The sequence below is a fragment of the Hibiscus syriacus genome, unplaced genomic scaffold, assembly GCF_006381635.1.
Source record: "Hibiscus syriacus cultivar Baekdansim isolate YM2019G1 unplaced genomic scaffold, ASM638163v2 tig00110485_pilon, whole genome shotgun sequence".
NCBI lineage: Eukaryota > Viridiplantae > Streptophyta > Magnoliopsida > Malvales > Malvaceae > Hibiscus > Hibiscus syriacus.
Genome location: NW_024062760.1, coordinates 50,118 through 71,702, shown reverse-complemented (window position 1 = coordinate 71,702; position 21,585 = coordinate 50,118). Strand labels below are relative to the sequence as shown.

The 21,585-nt window shown below is 28.6% G+C and overlaps 1 protein-coding gene and 1 long non-coding RNA gene across 3 annotated transcripts; one reads left to right on the top strand and one right to left on the bottom strand.

Moving 5' to 3' along the window:
* Nucleotides 1-5,161: 5,161 nt before the first annotated feature.
* Nucleotides 5,162-5,674, bottom strand: LOC120129299 (putative receptor-like protein kinase At3g47110). The gene has a single exon (XM_039146835.1). It carries the CDS (start codon nucleotides 5,672-5,674, stop codon nucleotides 5,162-5,164), a length of 513 nt encoding a protein of 170 aa, XP_039002766.1.
* Nucleotides 5,675-7,973: 2,299 nt separating this feature from the next.
* Nucleotides 7,974-13,205, top strand: LOC120129344. 2 transcript variants are annotated; one of them, XR_005516725.1, is made up of 4 exons: nucleotides 7,974-8,227; nucleotides 8,304-8,524; nucleotides 8,624-8,702; nucleotides 12,961-13,205. It is a non-coding gene; the product is annotated as an uncharacterized LOC120129344 (long non-coding RNA). The 2 variants fall into 2 exon arrangements; XR_005516726.1 differs by having other exon boundaries at nucleotides 12,928-13,205.
* The last annotated feature ends 8,380 nt before the right edge of the window (nucleotides 13,206-21,585 follow it).

Genomic DNA, 21,585 nt, shown 5'->3' with positions numbered 1-21,585 from the left:
CAAATTTACTTTTAATTAAAATTAAATTAATTAAAGTTTTATTTAAGTTCAAATTTAACTATAATTTAATCTCTTCAAAATCTTAAATTAAGAGTTATTTTTATAACTTATATAATGTGATGTAATCTTTTTCTTATTTATTTATATTCATTATGTGCTTTTTCAAATTTAAATAATTCTTTTTAAAACTTGAAGGCAATTGAATAACTTAACTGAAATTTAAAATTTTTGATGTTCTTATGCAAGATTTTTTTTTTAATTTTCACTTTATTTTTATTTTGTTCTTTAGTTACTTATAAATTTGTAGTGTTATTAGTCGTTTGTTTAGTAAGATTATAATAAAAATATAAGAGGTACTCTTTGTATCTTATTTTATTGAATCAAAATTATTCGATATTTCTTTTGTCTCGATCATAGATAAATTTGGTTATGTGAATAAGAGACTTCATCTTAATCGATGGAAATATTATATTTCGAACTTTGTATTTTTTACATAAATCTTAAAGTACTTTCAGAACATGTAATTATACTTGTTTTAGTTAATAAATTTTTAAATTGAAAGATTATATATACAAGTAATAGTAGATGAATTTTTTATTATATTTTATTGTCACAATATTATATTTCGACTTTGTATTTTTTACATAAATCTTAAAGTACTTTCAGAACAGTAATTATACTTGTTTTAGTTAATAAATTTTTAAATTGAAAGATTATATATACAAGTAATAGTAGATGAATTTTTTATTATATTTTATTGTCACAATCAGTAGCATTTTTCTGAACTCGTCACTGGTTATTCACTTGTTTTCCACGATGACTTTAGATTTTTTTAGAAGGAAGAAATATGAATTTATCATAAATTGAATTTGAAATTATTATTTACATTTAAAACTGAATTTTTGTAGATAAAATTTAAGTTTATTTATATTAGTTTTTATTAATTTATTTTCCTATATCAATTTTTGAAGGTTTAAAATATCATTCAACTTTTTAATTTGTTACTTTTTTATTTTTATAAAAGGGGTACCTATTGTTTTTTTAACTAGTTTAATAAATATATTGATCAAATATTACACATTTAGCATCTGAATTTGTTATTATAAATTTGATCAATCAATTGAAAATCGTATGAGAAGAGTGAATTGATTTTTTTTTTTAAATTATTAAAACTCATTAAAAATAAAACTTAAAATGACGGAAAGAGTAATACTGATACAACCCATAATTATACAATTATACAGTGATTATTCAAACTTGTTTTAAATTAAAATATCTAAATAATATAAAATGATAATAAATTTTAAAAAATCGCATAAAGTAAAATTTAAATGATGTAAAATCTGGTACGGACTAAACAACCTCGGTCTTTATTATCTTTAGAGATTATGAGCTCAACCGTGTCATTTATAGGGATGTTTATTATTATTTTGATATGACATAATATTTTTTATTGTTTAATGTAAAATAATTTAAAATGTAAAATCAAACCTAGACGATAGTCGATAGTGATGAGAAGAGACGATAATTATTTTAAATAATTTTAAATTTAATAATTCTAAAATATTATTTTATTATTTATTTTAAATTATTTTTATATTTAATAATACATAAGAATACCATGTGAATAATAATAATAATAAAATAATTTATAGGGACCAAAACAGAAACAATAAAAATAGGTAACTTAATAAATTGATATTCTGACCTTTGCTGAAATTCCTCAAGAAATCGAAATTCATAAAACTAAAATCCAAGATATTTCTTTTGGTATGCATTAAAATCCTAACGTGTTTCGATCAAGAATTTAAATTACGGTTGTGATCACATTTTTAGATTGTGTTACGTTTTTCGCGATTGCGGCAATAGAAAATTGTATTGTGATCATTGTGAGTATCGTGGTTCTAAAATAACGATTCCGAACAATATCTTTACCACTATGTAACAACTGCAACGAAATAATGGACTGCTATTTATATCCCTAGTTCAAGCTAACAAACATCATGAAAAATATATACCTTGTAAGTTATTAGACCCTAAATATAATCCTTTGAGTGGCAAATTTTCAATGCTTCTCGAAATGATCCACTTAAATTTATTAATAAACAATATGTAGATGCTCGTTTTATCCGGAGCATCGTCAAGGATAAATCCCAACTAAACCATTACCTACCCAAATTCCCAACCGAATCCTCATAGGAAATTAACATGCAAGAAGACAGAAGGATTAGGTGAAGAAAAAAAGGGAAAAAAACAAAAGGATTAGGTGAAGAAAAAATAAATTGAAAATGGGGTCGGTTTTAATGGAATTAACCATTAGGTATTCATTCGGTTAAAACGGTGGTTGACCGAACCGAAATACCCTTAACTAAATTAATCGAATTTTTTTTAACCGTTAATCGAACCGAACTTTTTTTTGAAAGTATTAACCGAACCGAATAAATTTCGATTAATTTTCGAATTAACCAAAAAATTTTAAAATTTTAAAATTTACTATTTTTTAATTTAAAAAAAAACAAGTTGCAATTAATTTAAATAATATCTAATTAATTTGATTCAAACATTTTGCATTTAATTTTGAGATTATTTTAAATAATTAATATTGATTTGGGTTTTAAATGAGTTTTAAATAGATTGGGCATCTTAATATGATTATATTTAAAGGTTAATTCGATTAATTAACCGATTTTGAATCGAATTAACCGTTAACCGAATTTTAAAAAAATCATTAACTGTTAATTAATTCGGTGACCGACCGAATTAACCGAAATAATTCGGTTCGATCGGTTAATTCGATTAAAACTGAATTTTGAACACCCGATTAACCACTAGAGATTAGCACAAGGAGGAAACAGTTTTTAGGGGGTCCTCTGCTACTAGATGGAACGGAAATAATAGTGTAAAAAAGAAACCGCTCCTTCCATATTCGAAAGAAGGAATAAAAGTTATAAGAGGAGGCCTGATTCTGATTTTTCGGGAAAGCAATAGCAACCAAAGAACAATTCTTTTGGTATGTTCTGTCTTTCTTTCGATTTTTAGTATTCTCTATGGGTGTTCTTATTTCTAAACAAGTAAAAGATACAGAGAAGTTGAGCTGTAAAGTTTTTAATGGCTAGAAATCAAATGTTTGTTTTTAAGAATTCCATTTTTAATCCGAAGGGTTTTATAAAAACGCTTTCCAAACATTTTGAAAAGGGTTGGCATTCGAGCAATCTTAGAAACCAAAAACAAACAATACGAATCAGAAGTTTTCTTGGAGGCATTTTTTTAAAGGTTTCTAGCATATTTTTCCCAGGAGGTTCGAACTAAAAAAAATAAGAGAGAGATTTACCTTAGTGGTATGTCGCCGGAGTTGGTGTTCAAGTGTTGGTAGTCGGTCGGGAAACCTTGCATACGGGTTATAAAAAAGGGATCGTGGGTTTTTTAATAAAAAGGGTTAGAATAGCACCAAGTATTTAGTTGTGTTTGAGCTAGGATTAGGGACTTACCTGGTCAAGGATGGCGGCGATGGAGGTTCTGGCTTAGGTTATATTCGATCGTGGAATAGAGGATGAAGGAGAGCGGCTGAAGTTTCTACGTGAAGTTAGATTAGGTTTGTATCTATTTAGTTTAGGTTATATATTACAACTTTAGGGTAAATTAAGTTTTAGTCCTCTAAATTTCAGCACCTTAGATGAGTTATTTTCAGTGTAGACCCTGTAAAGGTTTTCGAATGCATTTTGGTCCCTGATTTGATATTGTTTTCATTTCTGATTTCGCCATCAAGTTCTATGCGTTTTACACTTCAGTCATTAGACTCATTTACTTCAAGTTTTATTTATTCGCACATTTGGCATCCCATTCTTGAAATTTGTATTTTAATCTCACGTGTGATTGGGGTTTACTCTGGTTCCAGTACTTGTCGTTTGGTTAAGTTGCATTTTAATCCCGCAAGTGTTTTTATTTCATTTGTTTGTCATTTGGCATGGTGGTCCATTTTAAATACGTGTATATACAAAAACATATATGCATGGGTTTGTTTGTGGCTAAATTATTTAAATACGTATTATATGTATGTATTAATGCATTTGTTTTCAAAATCCTATGAACAATGAATAGTGGGTATATATGAGCATTAGTATGTTAACATATATATTTTGTGCATAATTTTGGATGTATGTTTACATGTATATATGTACTATGTTTTTTTATTTACTTATTTAGTATTGGTAGTATGTATATAATGTATTCTTGTTTTTCAAATATCTTAATTATTTTAATTGGTATAAAACCATGTAGATTTATTGCTAACTTATAATTTTAATTGTATGTAGTTTTATCTTCTAAAATAGAATACCTTCATAAGCATGTCTAAAATAATAAGTAGGATTCATGTATACTGATTTATCGTATATGTATATGTATTCTTGCATGAGATGTATGACATAATAAATTACTTGGCATCATTGTTTGCATAATATGTATGCTACTCTCATGTGCATAACTCAACCTAATTACATAATCGGATTAAGGATAATACCCTTTTAATTTAAAATTGTTTTGAGTAGCTTGTCTTAACTTATTAGGGAGCTGCTTTCGATGATTTTAAATTAAAAGTGTATCCCATCAGTAACACCTAAAAAATTGTTTCCCCACTTAAAATTTGAGAACGAAAGAAAAAGAAATGTTCGGTTATTTAAATTTTTCGAGAAAATATTGTTATAACTTATCTAAGATCTGATCTCTATATTTTTAAATAATTGAATATCCTTCATCTTTCTAAAAAGGCTTGGTAATTTTAATTTAATAAAATTCACATTTTTATTGTTTTATGAGATCAAAAATCAAATTAAATTTGAATTTGTAAATTTCATTGCAAATACATTAATTAATCGACTAGGTACCGATTTAGGACGTTTTGGGGTGCTAATCCTTCCCCACATGTAATCGACTCTCGAACTCATTTTCTGGTAACACATACCTCAATTTGTTGTTTTAATTAAAATTAATTTTTATTTAAAATGACAATATTTTTGGGTGCCTAATCACTTCCTAATTAAATATTAGTGACGACTCTTCGAACCGTATTTTTCTATCGTAAAAAAAATTTCAAATTTTTCGAAACGATAGGTTTTTTTAAATTACATTCTCTTTTAATTAAAATTTAATCATATAGTGATAATTAAAAATGGTGACATAGATCATCGGGTAAACTTCCGAAAAGACTCTTGTCGTCAAGAGAAATCTCTTTCAAGGAGGAAATCTTGAAGATGAAAAATGGAATTCGACCAAACAGTTGATTTGATCCCAGATCCAAGATCTCCAGATCCGACATGTTGACAAGTGTTTGAAGGATTTCCCCGTTAAGATCGTTGTAGCTTAATCGAAGGAGCCTCAAACGATGCAACTGCCCCAATTCTATAGGTAGGTGGCCGTAGAAATTGTTGCTGCTCAAGTCGAGAGAGCGCAGAAATGAAAGATGCCCAAGGTGTGGAGGGATAGTACCCTTAAGATCCATGTTTGAAAGGTTCAAAGCAGTAACTCTTTCATGGATGACACCACAAGAAACACCGACCCATTTGCAAACCGAGCTGGACGACGTCCAATTATTTGTCAACGCATTTCGAGGATCCTCGATGCGATCTTTGAATTGCAGAAGTGCAAATCCGTCGGTGGTGAGATTCTTAGTGCTCATAGCTAAGCAAACTATGAAGCAATGCAACCACAAAACAAGAAGAAGATGAAAGCAAGTGGTGATGTTCATGATTTTGAGATGAAATAAGTCGATTGAAAAAAAGGCGAGTGGAATTTTTGAAAGTGTTGATGATGAAGAAAATCCCAGATAGCATGCTTAAATAGGTTTAAAAGTCTTTTCACAATTCTCTGATTTAGAATTTACTGCAATTACAACTTTAATGGACTTTTTATTTTCAGATTGACATTTATCGTTAATTTTCACCAATTTAACGATGCAAAATACATTTTAAACAAAATAATTTTATTATATTCTATTTTCCCATTATCATAATGTCCATAATTTTAATTTTGACTAATTTTAATTTAATTAATTAATTCCTTATGTTGTTTATGTTATTGATAAGATAATATCATATTAAGTAAATAATTAAAGGAAAAGAAGTTGCTTATATATAGGATATGAATGAGATTCTGGTGTTATTTGTCGACATGTCTATTGGAGTTACGACCGGTTGTCTCTTACCTTTCCAATGGTTCTTGAATCACATCAATTCGATATTGGGAACTCAATATATGTTCATTTTAGTGAAGACAACACATACATAATTTCCTGTACGAGATTAATACGAGTTTTTATAAATATTACAAATTTTTAATATTTTTATTGATTATTTATAATATAATTTAATATAGGATGATATATTATATTTTAGGGTTATATTTATTATTTTATTAAGAATTAAGGTAGAATTAAAACAATTATATTTAGTTTATTGTTATTAGGAATTAGGATAGTATTGTTATTTGTAACACTTAGGGGTTAAATTTTAGAATTTATAAAGTTTTGAATTATTGTGATATTTTGTAAAAAAAAATTGAAGAATTTTAATTGTAAATTGTCCTTCTTTAATGTTGGGACATTCTAGAGTTCACGTGAAAGTCCATTAATGATTTTTTAAGTTTATTTTATAATAATAATTAAGGTAAAGTATAATAATGGTCACTGAACTTTTCTAAAGTTTTCATTTAAGTCTCTCAACTTTTAAAACTTGCAATATAATCCCTTAATATTTAGTCTATTTTCAATATGGTCCCTCAACATTTAGGTCGTTTACAATATGGTCCCTGACGTAACTGTTGGGGGACCATATTACAAATAGACTAAATGTTGAGAGACTATATTACAAATTTTAAAAATTGAGAGACCTAAATGAAAGTTGTAGAAAAGTTCAGTGAACTTTTCTCCTGTATAAAGATTAAATCCAAATTAAACTTCCATGTCTATGCATGTCACCGAGTTGGATTTTTCTCCTGTATAAAGATTAAATCAAAGCTACCTCCACCACATAAATGATATAATATATCAATTCAAATCTCAATATTTATAAGAGTAAAGTATAGTAATGGTCATTGAACTTTTTTAAAGCTTTCATTTAGGTCCCCAACTTTTAAAACTTGACATACAATCCCCCAACATTTAGTCTGTTTGCAATATGGTCCCCCAACAGTTACGTCGGGGACCATATTGCAAACGGAATAAATGTTGAGGGGTCATATTGAAAATGAACTAAATATTAAGGGATTATATTGCAAGTTTTAAAAGTTAGGGGACCTAAATGAAAGTTTTAGAAAAGTTAAGTGACCATTACTATACTTTACCCTAATAATTATTATACTCAAAATAAAGGAAAACCACAAACATGAGATATTTTATGAGAAACCGTGTTTTAAAAATGATAATTTAAACAATGAGTATAGGAAGCTTAAATCAAGTCATTCATTATTTTTTTCTCTTAATTAAATAACCCCACCTACGAAACCACCACCACTACTCAGAAATCATGGAGAAGTTTGAAAACTCCATCTATCAGAGAAAGGTCTCTCTCTTAGTCTTCGTCTTCATAATTTTTTTTCTCTAGGCTCCATCAGAGAAGCAAAAGAGTTAAGCAAGAGCAAGCTGAGATTATTATATGTGTGCAAAGAAAGAGAAATAGGTAAAGATCTCTTTACTGATTAATTATACTAACAAAGCAGCTTTGAAGCAACATAATGAGGAAGTGGGCGATCCCTTCTTCTTTGATTCTTATTTGCCTTCTCAGTCTCATCTCAGATCAAGGTAGAAAAGTACAGGCAAATGCCGAGGAAGGAGTCGTAGATCCTCCAAAAGTCGAGGAAAAGATCGACGTTGTGCCTACCGGTTACAAACTGATTCTGATGTCGTTAAAAGGGAAACTGAGTCGATTTCTTCTAGATCGCTTCGCAATAATGCGGAGAAATTTGAGTTCCAAGCTGACATTATTATCAATTCTCTTTATAGCAACAAGGATATTTTCCTCCGGGAGTTGATCTCAAATGTTGTTGATGCGTTGGACAAGATTAGGTTCCTTTCACTCACAAACAAAGAAGTTATGGGTGAAGGTGACACTTCCAAGTTGGAGATCCAGATTAAGTTGGACAAAGAGAAGAAAATAAAAGAATGACAGGCGCACATGGTTTTGAGATTGTTAATAAAGTGAGAATGAGAAAATTTCAAGTAAGCCATCCAAGTTTGGTAAGAGCTTAAACTATTTTTCTAACTTCCAAATTATTATGATTATGTCATAATTGTTTCAAAATATATTTGGAAGGTCACGTGGTTTTGGATAGGAAGATGGTCAAATCACAATTTCAGTCCTCCATTTTTGGGAAATTATGTTGGGAATCGAGTTCGTATATGTGATGTTGCGGATATGTGAGAGAAAAATTGGAAGCTCGACCAAATACCTCTCGTTCCATCCGTATGCGTAAGTCGTAATAAGTCGTTCGCATGCATCCGAATCCGAAGTCTGTTTCGTCAAATACAAACCCGGTAGACTGGTTTTTTTCATTGATTTATCACTCGATTCGATCCGTTTTTCGGAATTAAGCTCTATTTTTTAATGAAATTTATATTGTTATGTATTTGAAGAATCATTGGAAGTTGAATTAAAGATCGAGGGCATTCGAATGGAATTTATATGGTCGATAAGTATGACACGGAAATCGATGTAATACGTTACTACCTCTTTATGCTTTATGGAACATGTTGATAATGGATAAATGCATGAATGTATATGATTGGATTATTATGCATGTTTGATTATGGATGGATTCGAACCGAATACGGTTTAAGTGATAAATTAGTTAAGACTCGATAGAATTACAAGTTCTATGATTGAGTGATAAAGGAATCAGTCCTTAACATGTGAATTATAATTTATCTTATTAAAGGTACTTGGATGATAAATTATATGAATACTTCGATTAGGTAAAATTACGAAAATACCCTGATGTTGTAAAAAAACAAGAATTGACCCTGGAAGTTGGATAAGAAGTTGTAAATACATATTGATCTAATGAAACTACTGATGTATATGGAAAATACTAGTTTTTCATAGGAAATCTGAATAATCGATTTCTAAACCCAAGATGGCTTGTACAAGATACTAGAAGTTTGATAAGGAATATTTTAAAGTTTAAAGATTATCCGAAAAAGAGATAAACCCTAAAATCTCTTAATTATAATTATCTTTGTTAAGAATTTTAATACCGAAATTAAATGGTTAAGAAATTACCCTTGAGAGGAAAAAATAGCCCGAATTGACCCTAAATGGAAAAGTACTCAAGAAGTCATGCTTAATCGATGAATTGCTAGTTTCATCGTTAAGATATACGTTTATACAGAAAATTTCTGATAATCCGAAAATCTCCTAGTTATGAGTAAACACTTGAAGAATAAATTATCGAGGGTGCTCTTTTTTCAGAATTGTTTGAAAGGACTGAAATAGATTATAAGTTCGAATTAAGTGATAAGATCGGACGGAATGAAAAGATTGAAATATCATGGATCTGTAAAATAACCAAAATACCCCTGGAATGGAGATGACTCTAGAATATCATCAAGCCCAAGAATGAATGGATATCCTCAAGCTCTGAAATAAATGGAAAAAAAACATTGAGTACCAAAATGACCAAAATGCCCTTATGGTCTAGACTAAATAAATGTATTGGGTTAATTAAGGAATTCAAATAAACATAGGGTTGTATTACTCTTAAAAGTAATGGAACTCAATTTAAGTGAGTAGATCAACTCTAATGTTATGTCAGTACCTGAATGGCATTGATATCACTTGAATGCGTGTTCGTTTTCTCAAGTTTGGATCGATGATAATTCTGGAAGTACTTGGCTCAGCTCAACTCTAGAGCATCTTCGGTACTAAGAAGTGGATATTCGTGAGACAAATCAACCACGAATACATGAATGGCTTTATTATATGATTCTGAAAGGAAGTACAATATGTATCTAAAATTCAGAAACGTCTGAATTACTCTGGAAAACTATGAAGTAACCGGGATAACATTAATTGCTAAATTAACCAAGCAACCTTAATGACGGAGAATTTAGTAAGTAATTAGATGAGTCTGGAATTAAAATAAAATTGTATGATGTACGGTCCCTATGGTTATGAACTAAGAATCAAATACGTCATCAAATCTTGATATTGTTGTAATGTGGAAAGAAAATAAAGATTATAAGGATGCATGTTCGATTCCTTAAGGTATATATTTAGCGATGATTCTGAAGATGAATTATGGACAAGAATTGTTGGTATTATAGAGTGAATATCAGGAAGGGTAATGAATTGATCAGTATACAGGCATCGGTTCTGAGAGTTGTTCAGCTCAAGTTATTTTGATAATCTGATCGATCGGCATAAATTGTAAGTGTCTTGAATTTTCGTTTCTACAGTTTCATCTCAAATCACTTCGGTAATGTCTGAACACGTAAGTAATGCCCTTGAAAGGAAAATATTCCGAATACTCCATTTGTTTCAATTGGGCTGAAATCATATGAATTCAAAGTATATCCCTAAATATCCCTGATTGTTTGGGTAATGGAATCACTCTCATTAAATCTAAATCTAGAATTCATTCGGTATAAAGGTTCCTGAACACTTTCATGATGCTCCTGAATCATAGTGGGATTCTAAAGTATCGATTTTAATGTCTGATTTGAACGACTAGCAATTGACTCATTTTCAATAGGACATCGTTCATGGAATCTGATCAAAAGACATCAGTTTCATGTTATATATGTTGATAACTGCAAAATGCTTCTGATAAATATTAGGATTTCTCTAGTATGTTCCTTATTTTTTTATAAATTATTTTGTTGTTTTAACATGAGGTACACTGAAATCTATTGTTACTGTTTTATGGATGCACCAACTTAATGGTGATGGCTTATGGATTTGTATCACGGTATAAATTGTATCTTGGAGATACATATTTGTAAAGTACAGCTTTGATCAAGTTAGAATATTTTTATGGACCTAATATGACTCTTAGGTATGCTCTGCGACCCTGAGATCATTCTCGGGTAGGCCCTGCGGCCCTAAGATGTGTTCTTAGGTAGGCCTCATGGCCCCGAACTTTCTTGGGTAGGCTCTCAGGCCCTAAGATGTTCCCTTAGGTTAACTCTTTGTAAGATGGTTTTAAAATACGAGTTTAAAAAGCTCCACTACAGTATGATGTATGGGATTTTACTGAACTATCATTTGATTAGTGTACATATTATGATTTTATCGTACTGATGGAACATATTAGATATCCTAATCGACCTCATGAAAACGTGATACCATGAAAGGTTTCTTATGAACTGAGATTCATGGCTTCTAATCGATGAACTACTAATGGAACCCCAAATTATTCCGCAATTGGTATACGTTTGATTCAATAAGGAAATTATGGCTTCCCATTTATCTGCATGTCATGTAGCATCATCTGGTAGTTCTGTATTACTGAGCTTTCCGAAGCTCACTCTATTACTCACCATTGCAGGTTAAAAGAATTATACCGGTACCACTATCAACATCAGTAAGGGAGTTCTTCCGACGTGGTTGCAGAGTATGGTACATGTGATTAGGGGGTATGTAATTGTATTTTTTTTATATACGAGTCTGAAAATATGTTTTATTTCTGAATGCTGATAAACCAATTATGAGTTACATGTTTTAATAAAAGTTTTAAATTTTCCGCTATTTTTACAGTGAGTTGCTCTGGTAACCCTAATGTGACACTCCAGATCGGGTCGGGCTACCCGCATCGGTCTTAGGGGGTTACATTATTTCTATTTTTATTATTATTTTCAAGCATTATGCATATTACAACAAGGACTCAATCACCCTATATAAAGGGGGCTCATCCCACAATTGTAAACAAATCTTTTCTTAAATACAATACATTGAGAGTTTATCTTTGAAAGTGTTGATTACTTGTGTCTTAGAAGCTTCTTTTCATTAAGTTCTTTTCAAGTTATTTGTGAGAGATATATTCACACTCCAATTTGCCTATTCATTGCGATTAGGAGGGCTGGTTAGAGCCATTTATCGAGTTTGTCTTGTCATTGCGACTAAGAGGGTTCGATAAGACAATTATACATCTATCCCCATTTTCACAATTCCATTATCTTCCCCTTCCATTCAAATATTGTCGCTTTTATACGAGTAACATTCATTCATCAGCTGCTGCATCCCTTTTAAGTTGCTTATATATAAGATATGATCGTCTTACATTTTTTTCTTGGCAGATAATTTCATATAAAATTTGAATAAAATCTATCTTAATTATATGTTTCGCTAAAAACCACTCTAATACTAAACGAAAAAAAAGAAGACAAACAATCAACAACAACAAAACTAGACTACCAAACAGACAAGGCAAGCAATGATACTCTAAAACAATCTACCAAACAACTAACTTACACAACCACACAAACAATCCCAAAAAGCTGAACATACATACTAAGTAGTCTACGGAAACAACCAACCCCTACGTTGATAAACTGGAGGTAAGCAGTTTAGATTTAATTATATTTTATAATATATAAATAAATACTTTTAAACTCACAGTAAAACAACGTCTCTTTTTATCCTAATCTTAAATCTCAAACCCAAAATCATAAACTCTAAATTATAATCCTAAAAATATTATTTTATTGTGAGTTAAAGAATATTTATTTACGAGTCATAAATTTTATTCATTGACTTTAAATTAATATAAAATTTATTAATTTTTTATCCTAATCTAATAACTATCAATTAAGTAGAGAAATAGAAAATGAATACCCATAACTATTATTAAAATATCAACTAACCGATACATACCGGTCAACATTAAACAACCCAATTTGAAACAAAGACTTGGCTAATGCTACTAAGGTTGTAAAATCAGGTAATCAGACATGTTTCAGTCGGATCTTGGCAGGTGGGGTAAAATAAGGTACATGTCAATTCAGGTTGATTTGACATCAGATCCAGATCGGGTTCAGGTCAGGTCATTTTCAGTTTGGATCGATGTCAGTTCAGGTCAAAACAGTTCAGGTCTGAAGCAGATAAAGACCAGGTTAATTCAGGTTCGGGTGGACTTCAGTCAGATCTCGTTCTGATCGGGTCACATCATTGACAGATAAAATTTAGGTCATATGTTTACCGGATACGGATTGAGTTCATGTCGGGTCGTTTTTATTTTTGGATTAATTATTTTTTCATCTTTCCTGATTATTGAATTGCAAGTTGTAATTGTATATAATTTCGAGTAAATTAAGAGAAAAATAAATATACATGGATCAATTTTGTAAAAAATATAAATTTAAGGAAAAAATTGAAGAAATGTAAAATTACAAATAAAATTTTAAAATATAAATTAAACAACACACATAGGTAAGGGACTAAATCAAAATAAATTTAAAATGTGACGTTTAAATTAATATAAAAATGACTAAATTAAACACATTTAAAAAGTTATGGTCAGTTACAAAAATATAAATAACAACTAACAATGGGCCAAATGAAGATGCAAATATAAATTTAAGGACTAAATTGAATACATATAAAAGTGAAAGACTTAAAATTGAAATAAATTAAAAAACAAAAAAAAGGATTAAATCAAAATAAATGCAAAATGTGAAGAAATAATGAAAAATATAGTAAATTGCATTCATTTAAAAAATTGAAAAAATATAATATATATATAATATAAGTTTATATATAAACTATATTTATATTATAAACTATATAATTATTATAAGTTATATATAAAAATTATGTTTATATAAAAAATATATAAATTATATAAGTAAACTATATATGTATAAACTATAAAAAGTATATAGTTTATAAACTATAATTTATATTAATATAGTATATATATATATATATATATTATTCAAAGTGAATGATGGGAGAAAACTTTTTAAAATAAAGATTTTTTGTGGGAATTTTTTTATTTTATTTGGAAATTTAGAGGAAAATTGGGAAATTTTGAGAATATAGAGAAATTGAGAATTTAGAGGGAAATTGAGAAATTTAGAGGGAATGGAAAATTTTGGAGGGAAATTAAGAATTCAGATTTTATTTGGAAAGATATTTTGGGCTAATTAGGCTCATGCTCCTCCAACAATCATCATTTTTCCATTTGTATTTGATTTTTGATTTCTTTCATTTAGTCATGGTTTAATTGTAAATATCTTCTTGAATTTTTAATTCGATGCAATTTAATTATGTATACATTCTAATTACTTTTAATTTTCTATATATATATATATGTATGTATGTATGTATATAAACTATATATGTATAAACTATATAAAATATATAGTTTATAAATTATAAATTATAAATTATATTAATATAGTATATATATGTATGTATAACTAATATAAGTAATCTATAGATTATATATATATATATATATATTATAGAAACACTAAGCATAAACTATATAAAGTAAATTATTTATATAGTTTATAGAAATACTATGCATAAACTATATAAAGTAATAAAATATATAGTTTTATAAAAACCTTAAACCCTAAATCATGAACCCTAAATCCTAAACTTTAAACCATAAACCCTAAACTCTAATATAAATGGACTAGCACAAATGCATATATATTTGTAATAAAAGAGTGGGCTTATGTATTGCGCCTATGTAAACTAATGTATATGAACTAGCACTATTGCAAATGAACTTATTTTTGGGTTTTATTATTACTTATTCATAACAACAAAATAAATGGGCTATTAATGTGAATTAACCTAACATGCAATTAAAATACTAATTATGCAAATGAAATTAATATGACATGTACTACTATTTATGAACCATATAATATGCAATGTGACATACTAATTATTTAACACATAATTAATCATATTTTATATAATTTACATTTAAATAAATTTATTAATTTTATTAAATAATTTTATATAACATGTATGTATAAACCCCCACACATATATATAAACTATATAAAGTAAATTACTTATATAGTTTATAGAAACACTGCATAAATTATATAAAGTAATAAAATATATAGTTTATAAACTTTAAACCATAAACACTAAACCATAAACCCTAATGTAAATGGACTAGCACTAATGCATATATATTTATAATAAAAGAGTGAGCTTATATATTGGACATATGTAAACTAATGTATTGCCAAAATTATTTATATTAATAATGTAAAACGTTAATATATATTACATAATAAATACTTTCATTATTAATATTATTTTTTCTTTATATAAATTAAACTATATAATTTTCCTTTTCATTATTAATTATGTTTTATCTAATTTACATTTAAATAATTTTATTTTTTTATTAAATAATTTTATATAATAGGTCTATTTATTAATTTAATTATCATAATAAATATTTTATTATAACATTTAAAAAGTCATATTAATTTTTTAATTTCATCATAAACTAAAAAACTCATAATTTTATTAAAATTTTATAATTTCGTCCATGGTAATATATAAGTAAGGTAAATATCAGATCAAGTCATTAACAAGTCGGATCATTTACAGGTCAGGTTGAAAACAGGTCGGGTAAAATCAGTTATTTACTAGGTCAATCTCGGGTTCGGGTTCATATCAGTCGGATGCAGTTCGGGTTCGGGTATCATATTTTCGGTTCAATTCGGGTTCAGTTCGTTCTCAGGTCGGATTCAGATCCACAATTTCCAAGTCCAACTCGGGTTCAGGTCAACACCAGTTCCGACACGAGTCGATTTCGGATCGCCACAGCACAAGTCAAAAATAATTTTGACTCGAGTCTATTTCAGTCAGTTTTACAGATCAGATCTAACTTTTTACACCCCTAAATGCTACCACCCGATCACTGACAAAGACATAGATATTTTAAAAAATCGATCCCTGTAGACTTTTTCAAGGAAAGGGTTATATATTAAAAGTCTATTTAATTTGATTTTTTAAAATATTTTAAAATAATTATATTTGTTTACATCTGTTCAATATTTATTTCTTCATTAAACAAATTTTTTACATATAATTCCAAGGCCAATCAATTTATGTAAACGTGGGTAGACTTAGAAGTCGGGTCTTCTTTGATGTGGCAAATCACTCTAATTATATCGTGTATAGGGGGGGAGGTAGGCCTGGGACTATTTAGGTCATGAGAAAAAATAATAATTTTATCAAATTTACTTTTAATTATATTTTTATTTAATTAAAATTAAATTAATTAAAGTTTTATTTAATTTCAAAATTAACTACAATTTAATCTCTTCAAAATCTTAAATTAAGAGTTATTTTTATAACTTATATAATGTGATGCAATCTTTTTCTTATTTATTTATATTCATTATGTGCTTTTTCAAATTTAAATAATTCTTTTTAAAACTTAAAGGCAATTGAATAACTTAACTGAAATTTAAAATTTTTGATGTTCTTATGCAAGATTTTTTTTTAATTTTCACTTTATTTTTATTTTGTTCTTTAATTACTTATAAATTTGTAGTGTTATTAGTCGTTTGTTTAGTAAGATTATAATAAAATATAAGAGGTACTCTTTGTATCTTATTTTATTGAATCAAAATTATTCGATATTTCTTTTGTCTCGATCATAGATGAATTTGGTTATGTGAATAAGAGACTTCATCTTAATCGATGGAAATATTATATTTCGAACTTTGTATTTTTTACATAAATCTTAAAGTACTTTCAGAACATGTAATTATACTTGTTTTAGTCATTAAATTTTTAAATTGAAAGATTATATATACAAGTAATAGTAGATGAATTTTTTATTATATTTTATTGCCACAGTCAATAACATATTTTTGGACTTGTCACTGGTTATTCACTTGCTTTTCCACAATAACTTTAATTTTTTTTAATGGAAGAAATATGGATTTATCATAAATTGAATTTGAAATTATTATTTACATTTAAAACTGAAATTTTGTAGATATAATTTAAGTTTATTTATATTAATTTTTATTAATTTATTTTCCTATATCAATTTTTGAAGGTTTAAAATATCATTCAACATTTTAATTTTTACTTTTTTATTTTTATAAATGGGGTACCTATAGTTTCTTTAACCAGTTTAATAAATATATTGATCAAATATTACTCATTTAGCATCTGAATTTGTTATTATAAATTCGATCAATCAATTGAAAATCGTACGAGAAGAGCGAATTTTTTTTTAAATTATTAAAACTCATTAAAAATAAAACTTTTTGACGTAGTCGATTTACAAAGGATTAATATATATATATTTACAAAAAAAAATTAGGTTAAGGGTGACTCCTCCAATCCAGGGTCATGACATATGTAAGAATCAATTAAGATTCATATAGGAATTTACAGATTGTCCACTAAGAGTAACAGTGGTAGGATTCGATCTTGACATTACAAACTCAAATTCTTGAATCCTAACCACTCGTACTAACACTTGTTGACTGCACATGATTAATATATATTCGTTAGAAAGAGTAAATAGAATATTTAATTTTAAACGTTATCCAATTCTATAATAACAAATACGTAAAAGCCAGTCAACCATGAAATTGTCTAAACGCCTTGCTTGCTTAGATAGTGCAAGAGGATATTTGATGTGGAAGGGGGCTTTGTTTTAACGTTGATAATAAGGTTTACCTTTTAATTGTAAGAATAATTTAAAAAGAAATTTCAAAAATTTTAAAGAATTTTCCATAAATGTCTAAAATCTTGAAATATTTTGAAAATTCTAAGAAACAAATAAATCATAGAAGTATTTTATATTAGTTAAAAATAAAATTGAAAAAAAAACTAATATACGAATCTTCTTAAAATGACGGAAAGAGAAATACTGATACAACCCATAATTATACAATTATACAGTGATTATTCAAACTTGTTTTAAATTAAAATATTTAAATAATATAAAGTGATAATAAATTTTAAAAAATCACATAAAGTAAAATTTAAATGATGTAAAATCTGGTATGAACTAAGCAACATCGGTCGTTATTATCTTTAGAGATTCTGAACTCAAACACATCATCCATAGGGATGTTTATTATTATTATTTTGATATGACATAATATTTTTTATTGTTTAATGTAAAAACAATTTAAAATATAAAATCAAACCTAGACGATAGTCGATAGTGATGAGAAGAGACGATAATCATTTTAAATTTAATAATTGTAAAATATTATTTATTTTAAATTATTTTTATAACATAAGAATACCATGTGAATAATAATAAAAAAATATTTTATAGGGACCAAAACAGAAACAATAAAAATAGGTAACTTAATAAATTGATATTCTGACTTTTGCTGAAATTCCTCAAGAAATCGAAATTCATAAAACTAAAATCCAAGATATTTCTTTTGGCATACATTAAAATCCTAACGTGTTTCGATCAAGAATTTAAATTACGGTTGTGATCATATTTTTAGATTGTGTTGCGTTTATCGCGATTGCGGTAATAGAGAATTCTATTGTGGTCATTATGAGTATCGTGGTTCTAGAATAACGATTTCAAACGATATATTTACCGCTATATAACAACTGCAATCGAAATAATAGATTGCTACTTATATCCCTAGTTCAAGCTAACAAACATCATGAAAAATATATACCTTGCAAGTTATTAGACCCTAAATATAATCCTTAGTGTCAAATTTTCAATGCTTTCTCGAAATGATCCACTTAAATTTATTAATAAACAATACTTAGTAGAATCCAACTTCAAGATCTCCAGAATGGACATGATGACAAGTGTTTGAGGGATTGTGCCTGTAAAACTATTATTAATCATATAACATTTTGACCCTATGTATATAAATCAAACGACCTCAGTGGTTAAAAGGACAATTTTTATCTTTAGAAGTTTCAAGTTCGCACTAACAACTGTAAGGTATGTGAGCGTTTATTTTCAAATAGTTGAAAATCTTTATAACAAATACTACCACTTGTAATCACCTAAATTAATAAAGAAACCGAATCAAGTTATCTCAATTATTAAAGGGTTAAGCATTGGGGACTGTAGGTCGACACATTTCCATGTGGGTTAGGCACGCTGCCGAATCTGCAAATTCTTGTTCTTCAATCTAATAGATTCCATGGAGACATACAAGATTTTAATGCACTCTTTGATAATTTCAAAGCAATGAGAGATATTCAGGAAAGCAAAACTGGTCCAAATTATATGGGAGATAGCCATTAGATCTCTCAACAAACAAGCTCCAAGAGAGAATCCCGAAGCAGTTAACCCAGTTGACGTTTCTTGGAGCATTGAGTCTTTCTCGGAACAATCTACAGGGGCCTATATACCACTAGCAAGTCATTTCCATACTTTCTCGAATGAATCCTTCGACGGTTGGATATCTATTGTCAAAGAAATGCGGCAACAATCACCTCCATCAACAGCTGTTGATATAGGGTTCCTTCCAAGAACTAACAATCACCTCGTTGGCTAGTGAAGATGATATAGGGTTCCTTCCAAGAACTTTATCATAAAAGTTTCCATGTTTGGACCTTTGTTTGAACATTTTTTTATCATGAAGTTCAAAAAAGTTTTATTTGGATTGTTTTCATTATCGATTAATTGAATTTTGGTCATTTATGTCATCAATGATTATGTTTTAATCACTGAGCCTTTAATTCAAGTTAGTTTGATGATGTAACACTTTAGTCGAAAGATACTTTTGATTTGACCTCTAAATTTTAGATGAGATACTAATTTGATTATGAACTTTTAAATAAAGTATCATTTTAACCTAGGATGTAAGAGTGAGTATTTGATCGAGTCGAATCAAGTAAAAAAATTATGAGTTATTTTAATTAACGAGATCTATTTTATAACTCAAACTTTATTTAATTTTTTTTCAAGTTGAGTTTATGAAATTTGAGTTGTGTCTATAGAATTCAAGATCCACCGTTTATGGTCGTCCTCGTGTCATTTGAAGGAGTCGGGAGGTTTGGCGTTCGGGACATGGGCAAATTTAATGTAGTTCTTTTATCAAAATAGGGCTGGAGGCTGTTTCATACTTCGAATTCCTTGGTGGGAAGGTTTCTTAAGGCGAAATATTATTCAAATGGGGATTTCTTATCATCTCGGTTAGGTTTAACGCCATCGTATATCTGGAGGGGTACATAGTGCGAAGGGCCTCTTGATGTCTGGCCTACGATGGAAGGTGGGCAATGGAAACTCAATTTCCATATGAAACGATTTCTGGTTGCCCACCCGAATTGTTTCTGCGAGGACAGATTCAGCAGAAATTGGAGGCTGACTTGATCGATGTGGAAACAAAGAGGTGGAAGAAAGAGCTCATTCGAAGATTATTCAGTGCGGTAAAGACGAAGATTATGCTTGGTATTAATTTATCCAGTTTCGAGTAGGCTAATTGTAGAGTATGGGGAGGAGAGAAATCGGGGATCTATACTGTGAGAAACGGATACCGATTGTTGCTCCCTCGTGTCGATGTGGATCCAATGGAGATGGAGGTGTTTCGTCACGTTTGGGATTGCTCATGTCAATGGAAAATAAAAATTCAGGTATGGAAATTTTTGCGAAATTTCTTCCCCACCCCTCAAAATCTCTGCAACAGACGTATTCTAAACAATCCGTTATATGCTCAATGTCACAATATTGTTGAATCGGGGATGCATGTTTTTCGTGATTGCACTTTAGCCCAATTGGTGTGGGTTAATTTGGGGTTTCAATGGCCTGATCAGGTGTATGAAGTAGAGTTTTTTGAATAGTTAAAGTGGATTTTGAATTATATAGACAAATCAAAGGATGGATATCTCCACCTTTTACATTTGGTTTTTTTCTGGGTAAAGTACATAAATAGTCTCCAACTATAGGATATTGTTTTATTAAATCTCTCAATTGTTTAAAATTATAAAATGATCCCCGACGATAGGATATTGTTTTGTTAAGTTCACGGATTATTAAAAGTTATAAAATAGTCCCCGACTATTCATTATGTTTTAAACTCGCCTTTATCCATTAAAAAATTAAGGGTCGTTTGAACTGAACATTAACACGCTAACTGAGATATGATAGTCGCTTGAGATTATGAGATTAAATTTTATCATATCTCAATCAGTGGATTAACATTCAACTCAGATTGCCGTTAATTTTTTAACAAAAAATGACTAGTTTGAAACATAATGAATAATCAGATAACTATTTTATAACTTCTAATAGTCGATGGACTCAACAAAACAACTCCTTATAGTTGAAGATAATTTTGTAACTTTTAATAGTTAAAGAACTCAACAAAACAATATCCTATAACCAAGGACTATTTTTATACTATATATATTATAATTAACAAGTTTCACAATTTAGAGGCCTTTTTCAAATATATATACTAAAACTTTATGCATAAAATAACGGGGAAAAGTTATAATAAATGCGTAATGAAATGGGAAATTTTCGAAGGCAAACTCTACTTTGCATGATAAACAAAAACTTTTATGCATATACCACGTAGGTATGGACGATAGGAAAGGTTTATCTTCCAAATAAATTTAAAAAATATGTGTTAAGCATACATATTTATCATTTCCG

Coding starts and splice junctions, on each gene's coding strand:
- LOC120129299 (XM_039146835.1), bottom strand. CDS start 5,674: ATGAGCACTAAGAATCTCACCACCGACGGATTTGCACTTCTGCAATTC.